Here is a 19,167-nt window from a genome sequence, read left to right as displayed (position 1 = left end):
GAAATCGAGTATTTCCGCCAAACCCAGGATGCAACCGGACGGGCTAGTCTATCACCTATACAAAAATGTACTGCAACAATTCGTCAATTGGCATATGGTAGTTCGTCTGACAGTGTTGACGAGTATGTAAGAATTAGTGCTTCAACAGCTCGGAAATGTTTGCACGAGTTTACCGCCGGCATCATCCAAGTGTTTTGAGATGAATACCTAAGACGTCCTACACCAGAGGACCTAGAAAGACTACTCTATCAGAATGAACAGCGTGGATTTCCCGGGATGATTGGGAGCATTGACTGTATGCATTGGGGGTGGAATAATTGTCCCACGGCTTGGGAAGGCATGTATTCACGATCAACCGGAAAACCTACAATCGTGTTGGAAGCGGTAGCTTCGTATGACCTCTGGATATGGCATGCCTTTTTTGGAGCTCCAGGTACTATGAACGATCTTAATATTCTTGATCGATCTAATGTTTTTGATGACATAATAACCGGTCANCGAAGCTTCTGGACAAGGATTAGCCGGTACTATGGTGACACTCCTCATGCTAGGAATGGTGGTGAACAGATGCTGGTGACATACAGAAGATGGTTATGTTAGAGAATGAAAATAGGTTTAGAAATGTAACTAATTGGCTGATTGTTGGTGTAATGGTTATTTTCGCAAGTGTTCTAGGTATCTTGTTCATGTATACTTAAATCAGATTGGAGACATTTAGTTAGAGTGCTCATGTAATGTAATGACTCGGATGTTTATTTGGTGTAATCTAATTTTCTGTTTTGTAATGATACTTGTTGTTTTGTTATCACGGATACTTGTTGTTTTACTATCACGGATACTTGTTGTTTATCTGTCACGGATACTTGTTGTTTTACTATCACGGATCAGTGTTGTTTTGTTATCACGGGTTATCACTAGTCTTCCATTATATATATGCGACCCTATCAAACCAACAAAACATTCACACCAAACAATATCAAAGCAACAAAACATTCACAAGTTATTTCTTCCTTTCTCTTCAATATCTCCTTGTCTCTTCCTTTGTCTTTTTTTTTTTATTTGAAATGGGATCATCTTCAAACCATTATCATTACCAAGGAGATGATGATCATTATCACTACCAAGGAGATGATGGTGATAATTTTGATGCTTATTTAGAAAATATTTATGATGCTTCGCATATTATTCCGGAACCAAACCAGCCAAACAAAAGGATTTTTATCGAGCGAAACCGGGAAGAAGGCCACAATAATCTTTGGAATGATTATTTTAGTGACACTCCAACATTTCCAGAATATTTATTCCGGCGACGGTTTCGCATGCACAAGCCATTGTTCATGCGAATTTTACAACGTCTCTCTACCGAAATCGAATATTTCCGCCAAACCCAGGATGCAACCGGACGGGCTGGTCTTTCACCTATACAAAAATGTACTGCAGCAATTCGTCAATTGGCATATGGTAGTTCGTCTGACAGTGTTGACGAGTATGTACGAATTGGTGCTTCGACAGCTCGGAAATGTTTGCACGAGTTTACCGCCGGCATCATCCAAGTGTTTGGAGATGAATATCTAAGACGTCCTACACCGGAGGATCTAGAAAGACTACTCTATCAAAATGAACAGCGTGGATTTCCCGGGATGATTGGGAGCATTGACTGTATGCATTGGGGGTGGAATAATTGTCCCACGGCTTGGGAAGGCATGTATTCACGATCAACCGGAAAACCTACAATCGTGTTGGAAGCGGTAGCTTCGTATGACCTCTGGATATGGCATGCCTTTTTTGGAGCTCCAGGTACTATGAACGATCTTAATATTCTTGATCGATCTAATGTTTTTGATGACATAATAACCGGTCAAGCTCCGGAAGTCAACTTCGTTGTAAACGGAAGGGAGTACAATTTGGCGTACTATCTCACTGATGGTATTTATCCAAATTGGCCACTTTTATTCAATCTATCCGACTTCCACAAGGTATGAAAAAATCTCTCTTTTGTAAAAAACAAGAAGCTGTGCGGAAAGATGTTGAGTGTGCCTTTGGAGTTTTGCAAGCTAGATTCGCCATTATTAAAAATCTGTCTCGTTTATGGGATANAATCTATTCCGGCGACGGTTTCGCATGCACAAGCCTTTGTTCATGCGTATTGTTCAACGTCTCTCTACCGAAATCGAGTATTTCCGCCAAACCCAGGATGCAACCGGACGGGCTAGTCTATCACCTATACAAAAATGTACTGCAACAATTCGTCAATTGGCATATGGTAGTTCGTCTGACAGTGTTGACGAGTATGTAAGAATTAGTGCTTCAACAGCTCGGAAATGTTTGCACGAGTTTACCGCCGGCATCATCCAAGTGTTTTGAGATGAATACCTAAGACGTCCTACACCAGAGGACCTAGAAAGACTACTCTATCAGAATGAACAGCGTGGATTTCCCGGGATGATTGGGAGCATTGACTGTATGCATTGGGGGTGGAATAATTGTCCCACGGCTTGGGAAGGCATGTATTCACGATCAACCGGAAAACCTACAATCGTGTTGGAAGCGGTAGCTTCGTATGACCTCTGGATATGGCATGCCTTTTTTGGAGCTCCAGGTACTATGAACGATCTTAATATTCTTGATCGATCTAATGTTTTTGATGACATAATAACCGGTCAAGCTCCGGAAGTCAACTTCGTTGTCAACGGAAGGGAGTACAATTTGGCGTACTATCTCACTGATGGTATTTATCCAAATTGGGCAACTTTTATTCAATCAATCCGACTTCCACAAGGTAGGAAAAAATCTCTCTTTTCTAAAAAACAAGAAGCTGTTAGGAAAGATGTTGAGCGTGCCTTTGGAGTCTTGCAAGCTAGATTCGCCGTTATTAAAAATCCGTCTCGTTTATGGGATAAAAACAAAATGGCAAATGTAATAAGATCATGCATAATACTCCATAATATGATTGTCGAAGACGAACGACATACATACAGTTACCGAAACATTATTTCTGAATTTCAACACGGAGAACATGTGGATCAAACATTTACCGTTGGTGCCGCCGGTGTGGGTTCAAATATCAGCAGTACGATTACTCGTCAAACAAGAATTCATGATAAACAAGCCCATGACCAACTAAAACAAGATTTGATTGAGCATATTTGGACTAACTTTGGACATCTTCCAGATAATGAAGATTGATTTAAAAAATTCTATGAATTGAATAAAATGTTTGTTTTTATCTTTGATGTTTGTATGGTTTATGTNATGTTTTTGTTTTTCAATTTTAAATTAATGTTTAAATTTCAAAATATTATTATTTTATTCGGAGGACCAAATACAAATAGACACCAATGCTCATACTAAAAATAAAAAACTTTCAAAATATTATTATTAAATTTAAGAGACCAAAAATTATTCCACACCAATGCTCTTGCTCTTAGTACATTATGTATACACATCTCCATATCAATGATAGCGATGATCAATAACGTGTTACACAATGTGAATGCAAAGATTTTTTTTAATACATGAATGGTTTAAGTTAATCATTCAAAATTACTCGATAGAAACTTGTACATCGTGAACCATGGTTTCCAATTTTTATAACATTTGTTTTTCTTTCCAATTTTATCCATTTAGCATTTAGGCGTAGATTAGAATGCATCACAGGCTCAGCTATTCTCGTAATCATATAAATATTATAGGGAATGTATGGTTTATGTCGGTATGACGTGTTCGCATGACGAATCGCGCATGTTGGTGACTGGATCACATGACTTCAGGGAGAATGACTTGTAGATTATATTCTAACTTGTCTAACTTGTAACCTACGTAGACGGTAGACAACTAGACCATATAAATTATATGACCAACAACTAAATCTTCGTTCCAAATCTTACATTCTACATATTTTATTCCATACCGGGAAAAAAAACTGAAGTTTTGATATATCAATATTTACTTATTTTTGAGAGAGTCACTTCTTTTTGTTACAGATATACATTCGAGATGATAATGATACACATAATTGACATTACACACCCCTTCTTGAGACGACTTTTTGTTTGTCAAGGACCACGTACACAAGTCACACATGAAACACGAGCAACTCTAATACAAACCCTTAACGAACATTGTAACTTTTTTTGTCGTTTCATTAGAAAAGAGACAAGTCAAAGAAGACTAAAAATACAAATTCACTCCCAAAAATTATGGTCACTAGGAAAAGAAAAAAACATTACAAAGAGTTAAAAAAAACAAAAACAAAAAAACTTTGAGAAATTGTTTTTACTTTTTTTACCAACAAGAAAATAAAATAAAATAATTGAATAGAGCTAAAATTGAGAGGAGTAAGCAAAACCCCCTTTTTGCCCTCCTTGTTGAAACTGAGACCGGCTTAGCCCACTCGCTTCCAACATCTTGTTCCACTCACGCGCCTCCGCACCTTCACCAAACTCCCTATCTCCGCCTCTCATTGTCTGCAGAATCTTCCCCGCCTTCTCCTTCAACCTCCCGCTTCCGCTCTCGCTCTCCACAATCTCCGTCAAAACCTCCTCCAAACCCGCCTCACTCGCCAATCCTCTAAAAACCTCATATTCCCAACACTCAACGTCAACAAAGCCCCCACGCAATTCTCACGCGCCGCCGCCACCTCTGCCTCAGCTCCTCCACCACCACTTTCTCGCAGTTTCCCAACCAATATCGCCACCGCATTCCCGTCAAGCATAGCTCCTTTCCCTTCCGGGCAAGCTGCTACGTTACATAGTAACAAAAGTATCCTACTCGCAGATTCACCGGTTCTAATCATAGACAACATAACCGGCACCGCACCGGCTTTAACCAACCTATTCCGGTTATTAGGAATCAACGACAGATGATAAAGCGCGAGCGCCGCGTCTTGACGCGCTCTCTCACTCTCCGACGATCGAAGCGCGTGAAGAAGCGGCTCAACCGCACCGAGAACTCCGATCACCATCTTGTTCTCTTCCTCAACAGCTAAACTAAACAAAGCTCCGATCACATGCTCTTGCGCCTCAGTCGATCCCGATTTCAAAACATCGATCAGGAGAGGAACGAATCCTGACCGTACGATTTTCAATTTGTTAGGTTTCTCCAACGAGAGGTTGACCAACGACGCGGCGGCGTTCGTCTGCACGACGTTGTACCGTGAAACTATCAAAGATCGGAGTAACGAGAGGATCCGATCAGTACAGAGCGAGATTCTCGTGCTCTCGTTTGATCTCGTCGTCTTCCTTAGCTGAATCAGACCTTGCTCGTGATCGATCGTGTCTACACTGCTTAATTTGTTGTAGATCTCTTCTTCTTCCGGTGACATCGGAGGAAACGTTGAGTAATCCGATGAAGAGAACGAGGTAGGATTCCGGGTCGTCGAGTGATTAATGGGTCGGGTTTGGTGAAATGGAAGAGAATTGCTTTTCTTGAACGAGATCGAATCGCTCCCATCACAGAATCATAATCCGAATTGGAATTCGAATTCTCAGCCAGCGGTGGTAAAATTTCCGATTTAGAGATCCGATGACCCGGACCCGAACCCGAAACGGTATCCATACGGGTACGAACAACACCTTCGACGTAAGCGTAATCAGGAGGACGAGGGTGGTCCATTTTGTTTCTATCGCAGTAGCTGAGAATCGTTGATCTCATGGCGAGGTTTGGGATTACGGTTGATAAATCGGGTTGAGTACCGTCGTGAAGCTTCGGAGCAAACCCGAGGTTACGGCAAACTTGGACGGAGACACGCTCGAAGGTTTGACCCGAAGCGACGACTACGGGATCCGACATTAAAAACCCGGTGATGGGACAGAGGAACTCCGTTGGGGTTTCGCCGGGGTTGTTGGTTTGCTGAGGCATAGACGTGGCGGAGGCTGAACGGTGGTGGTGAAAAGAGAACCATTTGTGTCTACCGGTCTCGCCCATTTTGGGGATAGAGACAGAACTTGAAGAAGCGAAAGAAACAACGAAACTAAACGAAATCTGAGAAGTTATGTAAGAGATTTTTGACTTCAACGTTCTGAGGTTTTTGATCGAGTCCAAAAGATTCTCTCGTTGATACTACTAACCAGACTCTTAATTACTCGTTTTTTTTTATCTTACTAATAAAACATAATTTAATGATTACGATAAATTGATAATGATTGGATTTTTTGTCGTACAAAAATAATTGTAGGATATTCGGATTTCTTTTATACAATACTACTACTAATTATCTACAAAATCAAAATTATTTTATGATTTTCGATAATAATTTCAATAACTGATGTCATAACTATTCTATCTAAACAGTATTTTTTTTTTTTGTGTGGCTTGATTAAACAAATTTGAAAATTGGATAATGACCATCTGTGTCGTTACATTTCTAGATGACATTGACAGTTTTTAGTTTCCACAATAAAATTGTAGACCATTGAATAAATCTTGTAGTGGACAAAACAAAATAAGGATTACGGAGGGGGAGGAAATATAAAACTCTATAGATTATGTGCAATTTGTGTTTAGTAAGTCAGAATGATTGTAAGATATAAGTAAATTGTCGTTGACGAATATAAACAAATTGAATTGATTCATGCGCAGCATCATGATCAGGTGATGGACAGTTCAAGGCGTGTTTACAAGTTCTCTACCCCGTTAGATAAGAAAAGGTATTGAATTAGAGATTTTTTTCTTCTCATGGTTCCATTGTGTTGACTATAATATTAATGAAAAAAAAATGATGTATAAGCTTTAGTTTGTCGTCGTCTCTGAGAGAAATCATTTAAACACAAGGGGGAATAGAGAAACCAATACCCGAAGAAGAAAGCAATCACGATTCACAAAGCAAAGAAATTAAATAGAGATTTGGACGTGGAGACCATCTTGGACCTCCTTTCCACGGACCACACGGTATATAACGATTGATTTTTTTTTTTTTTTTGGGCAAACATTTCATTATCATTAAAATTAAAGAGTCTCAACCTCTAATAGAGGAGAAAGTACATCCAAAGCAAAGGAAATGAAGGCAACAAATGCCAGAAAACACCATCAAAAGATAGTAAAACAAGGGATAGACAAGATACAAATCATAAGAAGAGAACATAAGAGACCAACAAACAAGTACAATCTCAACAGTTTCTTGATAGATCGCATCCATAATAACCTTAAGGGTTACAAACTCTACGACATAGGTAGAGGGGACCATCAGCCAGGAGGAGGAACCTTGCAATACCGACGAGTCACGAGCATCCAAACAAGGGGGAGTTTCGGGAAGATAAGATGAAGTTCAGCCAAAGAAGCAATAAACCAAGAGCATCCAGTAAAGCAAACTTCTTTAGTTAGGAAGTCCTTGCTGAAACCATAACTTCTTTAGTTAGGAAGGAGAAGGGGCTTCGCCGGCGGCAGAAGCTAGGTATGGCGGAGGAGAGAAGGATGTTGAGCGAGTCACTTGCTCTGAAGGAAGTGAGATTCAGCGGCTGGACAAGAGATTCACCAAAGGAAAAATAGATCTGAGGGTCCGGTGGGTCTGGTGGTTCCGGTGGCGTCAGCGGTGGTGCACGAGGGGGCCTCAGGACGAGGAAGGCGACCGAAGACATCCGTAAGTGACGAGAATGGCTCGAAGTCTACAGAATCAAGGAAATTATCTCCTGTGAAAAACCTCGCCGGAAAACGGTAAAGGAGATCCACCAAAGAGAGAACATACCTTAGCAAACACGAGTTAGGAGAGGAGATTAACGGAGAAGCATCGCCAGAAGAAACAAACCATTTCGTTGAAGGAGCGGCGCCTTGGGTTTTGTGCCTATAACGATTGATTATAATTTGTCTCTCTCATATCAGTTTGAGCAATAAACAAGGCACATCTATATGTTAATAATAACATGTTCAAATCAAGAGACTTGACCGACAAAATAGCTGCCATTGCCAACAAGACATACTCTTCGAAGATATATATGTTGGACAGATTGCCATTCTTTTGAGTGTTCCAGATTTTGGATTTACAATATGTAACGTAAGAGATTGACCTTGATTCTATGCGGATTGTGAACTTCAAACCTCAAACACCGAAATGGTGTTAGACAACTTCAAACCTCAAAAATCTATTTTAGTAAGAAAATGATATAAAATGAAGATACAACTTTTTAAAAAAAAAAATACTTCTTACATAATAGAATCTTATAATAAAATATAGCATGTTGCTGTAAAATTACGGCCAAAGAAATATGCTACAAATGAAATGTTTCATCTGTTTCATGTTTCATGCCATATTTTGATCGTCTTGTTTCATGTTGACAACCTAGGGCTAGGGGGAAATTGTATATATATATATATATATATTTTTTTTTTTTTTCTTGCCGATAGTGGGAAAATATTATCTATAACTTGAAACTTTCCTGATAATTTTGTATTAGTGTTTTTGGTGTGAGCTAGTATATTTGACACAACATATCTAACAATTAGAAAGATCGATCATGGCCACCACAAATCGAGTTTTCTCTTTATTTTTAATATAACGAAATAAGAAGCAAGTTACAATAAAACCTTATAGGCTTAATTATAGCTATTTTGTAGGCCAAATATGGCAAGTCTTTGACAGAATGAATCTAAGGCAAGTGGTGTACATAATGTTTTTTTAAAATCACGTGCAGAATTAAAAACAAGTTTGTAGCAAAAATAATAATAATAACTAGAATTGGACCCGTGTTAGAGTACGGATTAACATTTATTTTATTTATTTTGTAATTTTTATTTAAAGTGTTATATATATGATTGTTTTATTTGTTTTAATTTTTTTTTGTTCAAACACTATGCCATGAAATCATATGTTGAATATAACTTATGAAAATAACATCTATTTTGTAAGATGTATTTTAATAGATCTAGATTTTGACTTGCGGTACACTGCAGTTTAAAATACAATATATTTTTTTAATAATCATAAACAGTTATAAAAATTAAATGTTTTAATAAAAAGTTCACAAAATAATGAGATGATATTTTATCCGTATAGCATTGAATTAATGATATTTTAATTTTCTATTAATATCAACTCAAACATGTCCTGCCATATAACCCGTCATGTGATATTTTAATTCGTATATATTATTAAAATTTAAAATGTTTGAATAAATTTTATTATTTTAGAAATTGAAATAATTATAATATTTGAACTTCTTATAAAGTTTAAATATTATTCATATCTTAAACATTTTATAAAAAGATAAATGTTTTAATAATTGAAATATTAATAATCTTTAAAATTTTTAAAAAGTTATAGATTTGAATTTTTAAAGTTATTAAAAGTTGAAATTCTTTAAATTAAAGAACCATAATAAAATGCATAAAATTTTTAGTTTCAATGCCTGATAAATCAAGGTTTCTGCTCATTCATATTCAGAATCATTTTGGTCTCTTTTTTATTAATATGATTTTGAATCTTTGCCTAATTTTCTTAGGTGATGTAGGGCATTTTGTATATTTTTTTTATTCATCAGTTGAGCAATATATGTCTGTTTAAAAAAATTCAAATTACATCATATACAGAAAAAATCATAAATTTTATTAACTAAATATATTAGATAAAAAAATTAAAATAATTAAAATATAAAATATAATAAATGTGAAAGAAGAATCACATATTTATGTTTTAATGAGGTTGAGAGATTTTCTTATCTTTTAAATGTTACCTATAATTGATTTATATGTTACTATAATTAACTAAATCCATACTATCCTTACTTACCAAAAATCAGACTAATCCGTATATTATGATATATACCTATGTCACAAGTTTATAACCAAAAAATCATAAATATATCTATTATATAGTCTATAAAAAAATGTCTTGTACTTCCATTTTATTATATAGGGGATAGAAATTGTCAACTGAATCTTTAGACATTATTGTTTATACCAAAAAAGAGTTCCTATAATTTATGTTTAGAGTCACAAATTCGTGGAATGGATCTGGTGTTTATACGGATATCTCATTTGATATGTATAAAGATGAGGAAGCTGGTCCGCCTCTGGATGATTGGAAGGTCGCTTTACGGAGACTTCATCACTCTCTGTTCATTTTAGAGGCTTAGCATATCAGCGCCTTGTCGACTCTGCTTCTGTAGTCGATTTTAAGACTGATTTTTCTAGACAAATTGTGGTAACCATGTCAATCCCCCATATTAGATCACTGTTTGTGTTCTTTGTTCCCCAACTTTATCGTTAGAACGATTTGAGAAAAGTGATCTACAATGTATGCAACTGTTTACTACTGCATGTAGGTTATTTTTCAGTTGGAAATTAAATACTATGAAAGAAAACTTAATGTCTTCTAAAGAAATGAAGGATAATTGCACAGTTAATTACTAATCCTAAACATAATTCTATCATTCTATGTAATAGTATATTCATAGAAGAGTTAAACACTTAAAAAAATATATTTACGAATCTTAAAAAGAATTGTATGATAACCCTAAGGAAATTATACAACTAATCACTAATTCTGAAAGAAAAACATATAATTTTTCTTTTGTGAAAAAGACATATATATTGTAAGAAGGAAACTATACAATTACTTACTAACCCCTAAGGGGAAAAGTATTATTATTACTCTTCTTTTAAAACTGATAAATTTAATCTGATAGGATTTTTCTAATATTCATTTTTAAAATATATATTTCTATAAGAAAATTATATAATTAATTACTAATCTTTAAAAATATAATAACAAATTATTTTAAGAGAAAACTATACAATCAATACAATAAAACTTTGATGTTTCTCACTAGAGCATGACACCTCAGCTTTTATATTGAAGGAGAGACTAACACATAAGTTAAAATGAATATCCAATCAAATTAAAACAATTAATAGAGCTAAGCACAATATTTGGTGACTCACAATATTAGCAATAGGTCGTATCTTAATGTTTCCCTCAAATCTCGATGTCTCCATCATGCGAAATGCGATCCCGTCACAGTGATAAGCTTAGAGATGGGTCACATATTGTTTAGTTTTGATTTGATTCTTTAGCTTTAAACCATATATCTTATCACATATCTTATTATAAAACAATAAGAAGCTGCGGAGGTTGTGAATACATTGCATCAAGCTTCATAGCATTCACTGGACCGAGTTGATTTGTCTGATCGAAAACTGAAACTCAAGCATTTGAAAAGTTTCAAGGTGTCCTTGTCCTTAATCTTTGACAATCAGCTTGAGGTATGTTCTAAATCCAGAAAATTGTAATATCCAAACAAATTTGTTAGTGTTATGATTGTTATGTGTCAAAGATGTAAACTTGTGCTCTGGATAAGAAAACAATAAAGAGGTGGTTTTGATACTTTTATAATGATTTGATTATCTGAAGCAATATGAACTATCTGGATATTAAAACACTCTCGTGGAATGATTATGGTATTTAACTGTGGATACTTAAGATCTCTTTGTTAACACCTATAGCGGAAGACAAGTCTGTTTTGTTATTTTTTGTTTTTGTTTAGGTGATTAACTTGGTTTAAGTGCTTCAGGTATTACTTGGAGATGTGGGGGCTGGAAAATTAAGTTTTGTTAAATATCAGTTTGTTGAATTCCAGGTTGGCCGATCTCTCTCCCTCCCTCTCTTTGTGTCTATGTCTTGTGACATTTAGTTTTGATGCAATATGATCCCTCCCTTTCTCTCCGCTGATTGTTTCTTTAGTGTATACTCAGAGGTTTGTGTAGAAAATTGCCCTGTATTATCATCTAATAAAAAGTAACTAACTTTGTTGAAGAAGGAAACTATTGCAAGGTTGGTAGTTTACTCTGTTTCTGTTGTATACTTCCATAGTTTTCTTATGTGGATTATTTTGATATTATGATATGAAACTAACAAGAGATGGAAATATATTCGTTTCAAGTTCACCACAGAGGGACCAGAACGAGGTTGCACAGACAACTAAAGAAGAAAACGTGAGAGAGACAGTTCACAAACAAAAAAAAAAAGAACAGTTTAAGGAGAATCGATTCATGAGGGAGCAAAATTACTCACCACTAAGCTGTGACAATGTCATGAAACATATTCATACGTTGAAGAGGTGAATCACAAAGGAGAAGAAGAAGCCTTGGGATCAAATTCCTGAATTGGATTTCGGGGATTAAGCAAATGAATCAAGAGGGAGTGTTGGAAGTTGATTCATTGCAAAAGATAAAGGAAAACTAGAAGTGAAAGATGCTATGATGATGAAGAACAAAGAGGAAGCATGACCAGATGAATTGGTGGTGTGGTCGTAGAGGAAGAAGAAGACGAACACGAAGACCCAAAGGAGAATAAACGTAACTTGGTCAATGAAGGTGAAAAGCCATTGGGCTACTATTTTAGTTTAGGCCCATATATGTAAATGAGTATGTTTATTAATTTTTTTAAATAATTGTAATTCTTTATTTAAGTCTACAATTTTTGAATAATTTTGTGTAATTGTTTATTTAAGTCTACAATTAATATTAACAGAAAAAATAAATAGACTAAAAGACAAGAACAAGTATAATATACTGTAAGAGATAAATTATGTGAGATGAGACAAAGGTTGAAGTGCTAAGCTTAAAAGACTAAGATCCATCAAAAACATTTACAATGTAGCAAACAGTAATCTATGTTAATATTCTAAAAGGTTTGTGAGTGAGAAACAAATCAAGAACTAAGTGTTTGAAATTAAATTTTAAAATATATCCAAAACTGATTTTATGAAATCAAAAATTCAAGTATCATATGATAATAAAAATTACCATTGAAATTATCAAAAAATTATGAAACTTGATTTTAAATAACATATATTAAATTGTGAAATCCAAAAAAATAGAAAAAACAATATAATAAAAATAAATAAAAATTCAATGCCGCGGCGTAGCGCGGTCCAACCTAGTAAATTACAAAAACTAAAAGAACAAATATTATTATTACCTGTTTTTAATAATTTACCTTTTATAGAAATGTTATAAATTACTATAATCCCAGAAAGTAAAGGATTATAAATATTCCATCTCTATATATTAAACAGCTAGGTTACTAATTTCTCACCAAACAAAACAACTACTGTAGGTTACTTCATAATAACATCATCCGCCCTTCAACTTCTCGTTTTATTGGTATAACTTTTCTTCCTTATAAATTGTTGTTATTTTCATATGATCATGTATAATTCCATGGTGGTGTCAAATTTTATGTCCGAATCAACCACCATGATCATTATACAAAACTTTTAACTTACTGGGATTTGTTCTAAACACTTTCCATGTCCGGTTTAAATGTGGGTTTGGTTTGGTTCTACAAATTCGCCTACGGATGTGATAAAACCGGGTATCATACGGCGTCGTGTAGTTTATGTTTCTTTTGCTGAGAAAAAAAAAACAAAAAATAAAAACGCAGTCTAAACTCTAATAAGGAGCGATCATCAGAGAGAAAAGAAGAAATAAAGGATCTTCTTTTCCATGGGCGATCGCTGAGATCCCCCTGACGAACATAACACAAAAATTGTCTTCAATCACGAATCTTATTCGATATATATTTGAGCCCCTGATCTGGTAAAAGCTCGATCTTCTTTAGTTGCCGCTTATAACTTTGGGCCTTTGGGGGGGACAAATCATCTACCTTTGTATTTCTTCTGTGGTAAGAATCAATCATCAAGCCTTTAAGTCTCTTCAACGCAGCTAGTGGTGAAGTATATGTGTTAAACCACATCTGGGTTTTGTCTTAATTGTGTCAAAACCATACCTTTTTTTGTTGGCTTGGCTTTGCTTTCCTTTGCACTAAATCTAATTTAGGTTCGATTTTAGTGGAATAAAAGAATTAACAGTTGTAGTCAACTGAAACGTTGGTTTAGTAATTATATTGTAAGCACTGTTGAAAATCAGTTTGTTGAAAATCATGATAAATTCCACCTTTTTTTTTTTTTTTTTTATATCGTTTGATCTCATTGACTTTTGGTATTTGATCTGCTTCTCTACCCAGATTCTTTACGCGTTAGTGTTAAAAGTGACAAATATTGATTTTTGTTTTTCTGCAAACTTGTTTGAAGGTTTATAATTTCTAGTGGAAGTTAGAAATGGTGCTGGTATTGGCATTGGGGGATCTCCATGTACCCCATAGAGCAGCTGATCTACCTCCTAAGTTCAAATCAATGCTTGTCCCTGGGAAGATTCAACACATCATCTGCACTGGCAATCTCTGCATCAAAGTAGGGTTTTCTCAAATTTTTAATCTTTACATCTCTATCATGTTTAATTTTGATCTTATAAATTTTGATTAGAGTCTATTTCCGCTCTGAATCCTACAAGTCTATCTTGTTTGTGTATTGTTTCGAACTACATTCTTACTAGGTAGTGTGAGATTTTAATTCATACATGGTAGTTTGAGGCTTACAGTTTTGGTTGGATCAGTGTTAGTTTTAGATTTGCTTGTTCAATGGAATTGTGAATTGATTAGCTCAGCATCGATTAGTCGTTTATGATAATCCAGTTATGTTCGTTTAGTTGGAAGATGTGTTAAGAAGTTTGTGAGGCGTTTAGTTGATAACCCATCTTAGAGAAGTTGCAGACCTGATTTGTTCGTATGCTGTGAAGTCTTTTCTTGGTCATGTTTGTGGTAGGAGGCTTAACATATTATGACCGTTTTAGGAAATCCATGACTACTTGAAGACTATCTGTCCTGATTTGCATATAGTTCGAGGGGAGTTTGACGAAGATGCACGATACCCTGAGAACAAAACCTTGACTATCGGGCAATTCAAGCTGGGTCTGTGCCATGGCCACCAGGTTCAGTTTTTCTTCTCTTCCCCATTTCATTGTGAGCATTACGAGTTAGACATATTAGCATTTTCGCAGCATATGAATAATCCGTAGTTGTATTATACACCATCTGTTTATTAAAATATCGATTTTAAAACTTAATTTTGCTTGCCTTTACTTCATTGCTTTGTTGGTTTGTGTCCTTATCCAGTGAGTTTCAGTTTTTGCTCGCCTATTGCTACATGCATGATAATGTAATCAGGCTCTGACTGTCACATCAAATAGTTTTTCTCTCTAGTCTTTACATTGTCATATGGACAAACAGTGATACATTGCTTTTGTCTAGATGCCTCTAATCTACACTTACCTATTCAATTCATGATAAAGAATGTGTTTTTAGATAGTAGTAAATGGGAAAGTCAGTTTAAGCACTGTTGATTTATCATGTCAATGTTGTAGACTTAAGTTAAACTGTGAAAGAGATGCCTCGTTTAGGTTCGTTTTTCTATTTACCAACGTCTTGTCATCATAGAATTTGGTTCTCTGGTTCTTCCATGTTTTTTAGGAAGCAATGGGTTTGTTGAACTTTAAACCTTATTTGCAGTGGTATGAAAAGAGCTTCTCTATTTTGCTGTACGTACAGGTGATCCCATGGGGTGATCTAGACTCACTCGCCATGCTTCAGAGACAGCTCGGCGTTGACATACTTGTAACAGGTCATACCCACCAGTTCACAGCCTACAAACACGAAGGAGGAGTGGTGATCAACCCGGGATCTGCAACCGGAGCTTACAGCAGCATAAACCAAGACGTTAACCCAAGCTTTGTCCTTATGGACATCGATGGTTTCCGAGCTGTGGTTTACGTCTATGAGCTAATCGATGGAGAGGTTAAAGTGGACAAGATCGAGTTCAAGAAACCTCCCACCTCCAACTCTGCTCCTTAGTCCATTTTAAAAAAAGAACCTGAAACCGTTTTATGTTTCTGTCTGAACTCACTCCTAAAAAATTTGGTACTTTCTTGTGAAAAATAATCTTTTAATTTAACAATTTGGGAATTGAATCATTTAAGAAAAAAAAAATGAAATAATTGGCTGCAAAAGTCGAATTATTTCATTACCACGAACTTGTCGAATTATTTCATCTACAAGAGATTAAAGAAGCATAATAAAATCGAGCCCCAAATTTATTATTATTAATCGTGAAAATTAGAACCCTAAAAACCCGACCCAAATCGATCTGACCCGACCCGATTAATGAGCGGTGAATCTGAAAAGCATAACATGCAAATAAGTCTCGCCGGGGTTCACAATCTGCGTCGGAAAATTCTTGTGATTGACGGAATCTGGGAAGCCTTGAGTCTCCAAACACAAACCTCCGTATTTCCCATAAACCGCTTTACCTTTTCCGACGACGCGTTTCAACATGTTACTCGTGTAGAACTGTACGCCAGGCTGGTTCGTCCACAGCTCCATCTTCCTCCCTGTGACATCCTCCGTCACAACCGCCGTTTTCCTCAGATGTTTCCCGATCGGTCCGTCGATGATGTAGTTGATGTCGTAACCGCCGGGTAGCTCGTGGATCCGGCTCCCGATCTCGCGTGGCTCGAGGAAATCGTAAGGTGTTCCGGCTATGGAGGTGATTTCGCCGGTTGGGATGAGTGTGTCGTCGACGGGAGTGATTTTATCGGCGAGGAGTTGGATTTTGTGGGAGAGGATGTCGCCGGAGTTGTGGCTACGGAGGTTCCAGTATGTGTGGAGGGCTAAGTTGATTGGTGTTGGTTTGTTTAGTGGTTTTGCTTCCATTTTAACTCCGAGTATGTTTTTACCGATCATGTACGTCACTTTCACCGTCACGTTTCCGGGGAAACCTTTAAAAAATAACCAAAAATTAAAATTACATTTCAATTCGTTATATGGGTTAGTTGGTAAATTGGAGAGAGTAATTTTATGGGTTAGATTTTAGAATAAGGATGACAATGATGTTAGTTTTTGGTTTTTTTTTTACCTTCTTCACCGTCGAAGCTGTCGTATTTGAAAGTAATGTGGCTAGTGGGAACGTAGCTTTGGACTGACCAAATCACATCACTGAATCCCTTTGTACCACCTGATTTTTGTAAAAAGTTGATTAGTGATAGCATTTTTTAAATATAAATGAAATTTCCAACAAAGGAGTAGTGAGTGAGATCAAATTAAGATAAAAGTAATAAATACCATGGAGAGTGTTATAGCCGTCGTTGGGACTGGTTTTGTACAATTGACCATTTAACTTGAACTGAGCACCTCCTATTCTATTAGCCACTCTTCCCACTATTGCTCCAAAATAAGTTGTATCATTCTGTACAGTAAAATATCCAAAACCGAGGAAATTATTATTACTAAATTTGTTATTTCTAACAGTAACGCCTAAATATCAACGTGGGTTGCGAGTCATTGGTTTTGGATTAATTGTATAAGTGGAGGATATCGAATAACGTGACAATGCTTTTTGAGCCGAACATTTAGGTTCTATCTAAAACCCAAAGTTTTGACCAAAAATGTGATAACAACTAAAACTGCGATAACAACTAAAAGATCAGGAAAAAGTAATTACCTTGTAACTATCAAGACTATCAAATCCAAGAACAACATCATCTTGCTTTCCTGTGAATCATCATAAGAAGTATCAGATTTAAAACAGAGAAAAAAATCAGAAGAGACAGAGAGGGAGAGAGGAAGAAAGAGAGAGAGAGAGAGAGTGACCATGTCTGTCAGGGAGGAGAAGAGAGGTCATGACAGCACCATAGTTAGTGAAGGTAACACTAAAGTTTCCTCTGGTGAGCTTATAGGTTTTGATCTTCTTTTCACAGAGACTGTAATCAACACAACAACATAACAACACCATCAAAACAGATACACTCGGAACGTGTAATGACGACGATGTCTTCTTCACCATTTTTTCAGATCAATCAAGATCTACTATTGAGTGATGAGAGAGAGAGAGAGAGAGAGAAATGGAAAAAAGAAAGAGAGATAATTTTGGATTTTTCTTTTTGTAATGTGTGTGTATCCTATTTATATTAGTGTGGATGAGAGAGATGAGACTATTATCCCAAAACTTTGATTTTTTTTTTTAATCTTCTTTGTAATTTAGATTTGTTTAGAAGATATTTTAGTTGACAAAAAAAAAAAATTAGTCTTGAATTATTTTATATTTAGACATTTAAAAAACAATTGTTCCATAATATTTATATTTGTTTCTTACAAATATACAAAAATTTAAACCATTTTTAGTGTTTTTAATTGTTCTATATTATTTTGTAGAAAAATAATTTTAAGATGTATGTGTGCGTGCTCGTCTCACTGTATAGACTTTGAATACTTCTATTTATTTCTTTATTTTATCACGAATAAATTTATTCTATTTTAGTATATACAAATTTTCTCTCTTTTTGAATTTTTCTTTCGTTTTTACGTTTCTTTATTGAGTTTTGGTACGTGTGCGTGCTCGTTGTGGGCACGAACAAAGTCCGGTATTCATAAATGCCTACCACGGACCACTTGCATGAATGGTAAATTTCTAGAATTTTGATTTGTACTAATTCTCTGGTTTGAAAAGTATATCCTAAATGAATTTGTAGTTTTTGGCGACCAGAGTAAGTTTTAATTTCCAAACCATTCTTGAAAATTTTAACCACTTACTTAATTATAAATTACCATTTAGACATAACTCACAAGAGAGTTATGCAGCTTATGCTTAGACCATCTCTAATGATTTTTCATATTTTTTTCTCTATAATAGAGATCTTTATAATAGAGGTGAGTTTTACTCCAACCCACCTCTATTCTCATCTCTAAAATAGAAGAACTCTTTGTAAAAAAAAATAGTAATCTCTATTTTAAAGGTAAAAATAGAGGTGGATTGGAGTAAAATTCACCTTTATTATAAAAGATCTTTATTATAAAGGAAAAAATATAAAACAATTAGAGATGCTCTTATGCCCCTAAATCGTTGATGAAGGTTTTGTTTTGTATATTTTATACCAAAAGTTTTTGAACTTAACTCCTGCAATCGTATAGGTTTTCTCAACGTTTGTCTCCTTATTTTTCATAAAGAAAAAAAAAAAGATTTGACAGAGTAAATTTTATTTTGATCGATAAAGGAAGAATAGACCAAGCATAGGAATAGGGACAAATGAGAGTTAAGAAAGCGATAACAATGGGATAAGATGAAGAGACTCGTTATTATTCGTGGAATATATTACGTCTAAAATGAAGACTATCATGATCATGATGAGTTCCCCTTTTTAGAAGTTCGTATTAACTATTTACGAAAATAAATGATGCTGATGCGTAAGATATAACTATTCTTGTTTTTTTTTTTCTTTCGAAAAAGAACTATTGTTGTTAGAAATAACAAATTTAGTAATAATAGTTTGGTATAAAATATTGTTGTT

At 35.3% G+C, this 19,167-nt stretch overlaps 3 protein-coding genes across 3 annotated transcripts; 1 reads left to right on the top strand and 2 right to left on the bottom strand.

Annotated features, from left to right (window-relative positions):
- Positions 4,076 to 6,097, bottom strand: LOC104780588 (U-box domain-containing protein 39). Its single transcript, XM_019244662.1, is given in 3 exon segments — positions 4,076 to 4,574; positions 4,577 to 5,415; positions 5,418 to 6,097. Coding segments are annotated over 3 exon segments (1,599 nt in total). The 5' UTR covers positions 5,926 to 6,097; the 3' UTR covers positions 4,076 to 4,322.
- LOC104780587 (vacuolar protein sorting-associated protein 29) lies at positions 13,362 to 15,792 on the top strand. The gene is made up of 4 exons (XM_010505088.2): positions 13,362 to 13,615; positions 14,025 to 14,183; positions 14,623 to 14,760; positions 15,377 to 15,792. Exons 2-4 carry the CDS (start codon positions 14,052 to 14,054, stop codon positions 15,677 to 15,679), a joined length of 573 nt encoding a protein of 190 aa, XP_010503390.1. The 5' UTR covers positions 13,362 to 13,615; positions 14,025 to 14,051; the 3' UTR covers positions 15,680 to 15,792.
- On the bottom strand, positions 15,828 to 17,767 carry LOC104780585 (aldose 1-epimerase). Its single transcript, XM_010505087.2, has 5 exons — positions 17,474 to 17,767; positions 17,325 to 17,374; positions 16,946 to 17,069; positions 16,740 to 16,838; positions 15,828 to 16,602 (listed from the first exon to the last, which is right to left on the bottom strand). The coding sequence occupies exons 1-5, from the start codon at positions 17,664 to 17,666 to the stop codon at positions 15,986 to 15,988; spliced, it is 1,083 nt and encodes a 360-aa protein (XP_010503389.1). The 5' UTR covers positions 17,667 to 17,767; the 3' UTR covers positions 15,828 to 15,985.

The sequence above is a fragment of the Camelina sativa genome, chromosome 4 (assembly GCF_000633955.1).
Source record: "Camelina sativa cultivar DH55 chromosome 4, Cs, whole genome shotgun sequence".
Lineage (NCBI taxonomy): Eukaryota > Viridiplantae > Streptophyta > Magnoliopsida > Brassicales > Brassicaceae > Camelina > Camelina sativa.
Note: the sequence above shows the minus strand (reverse complement) of the source record. Positions and strands in the feature narration are given on the sequence as shown.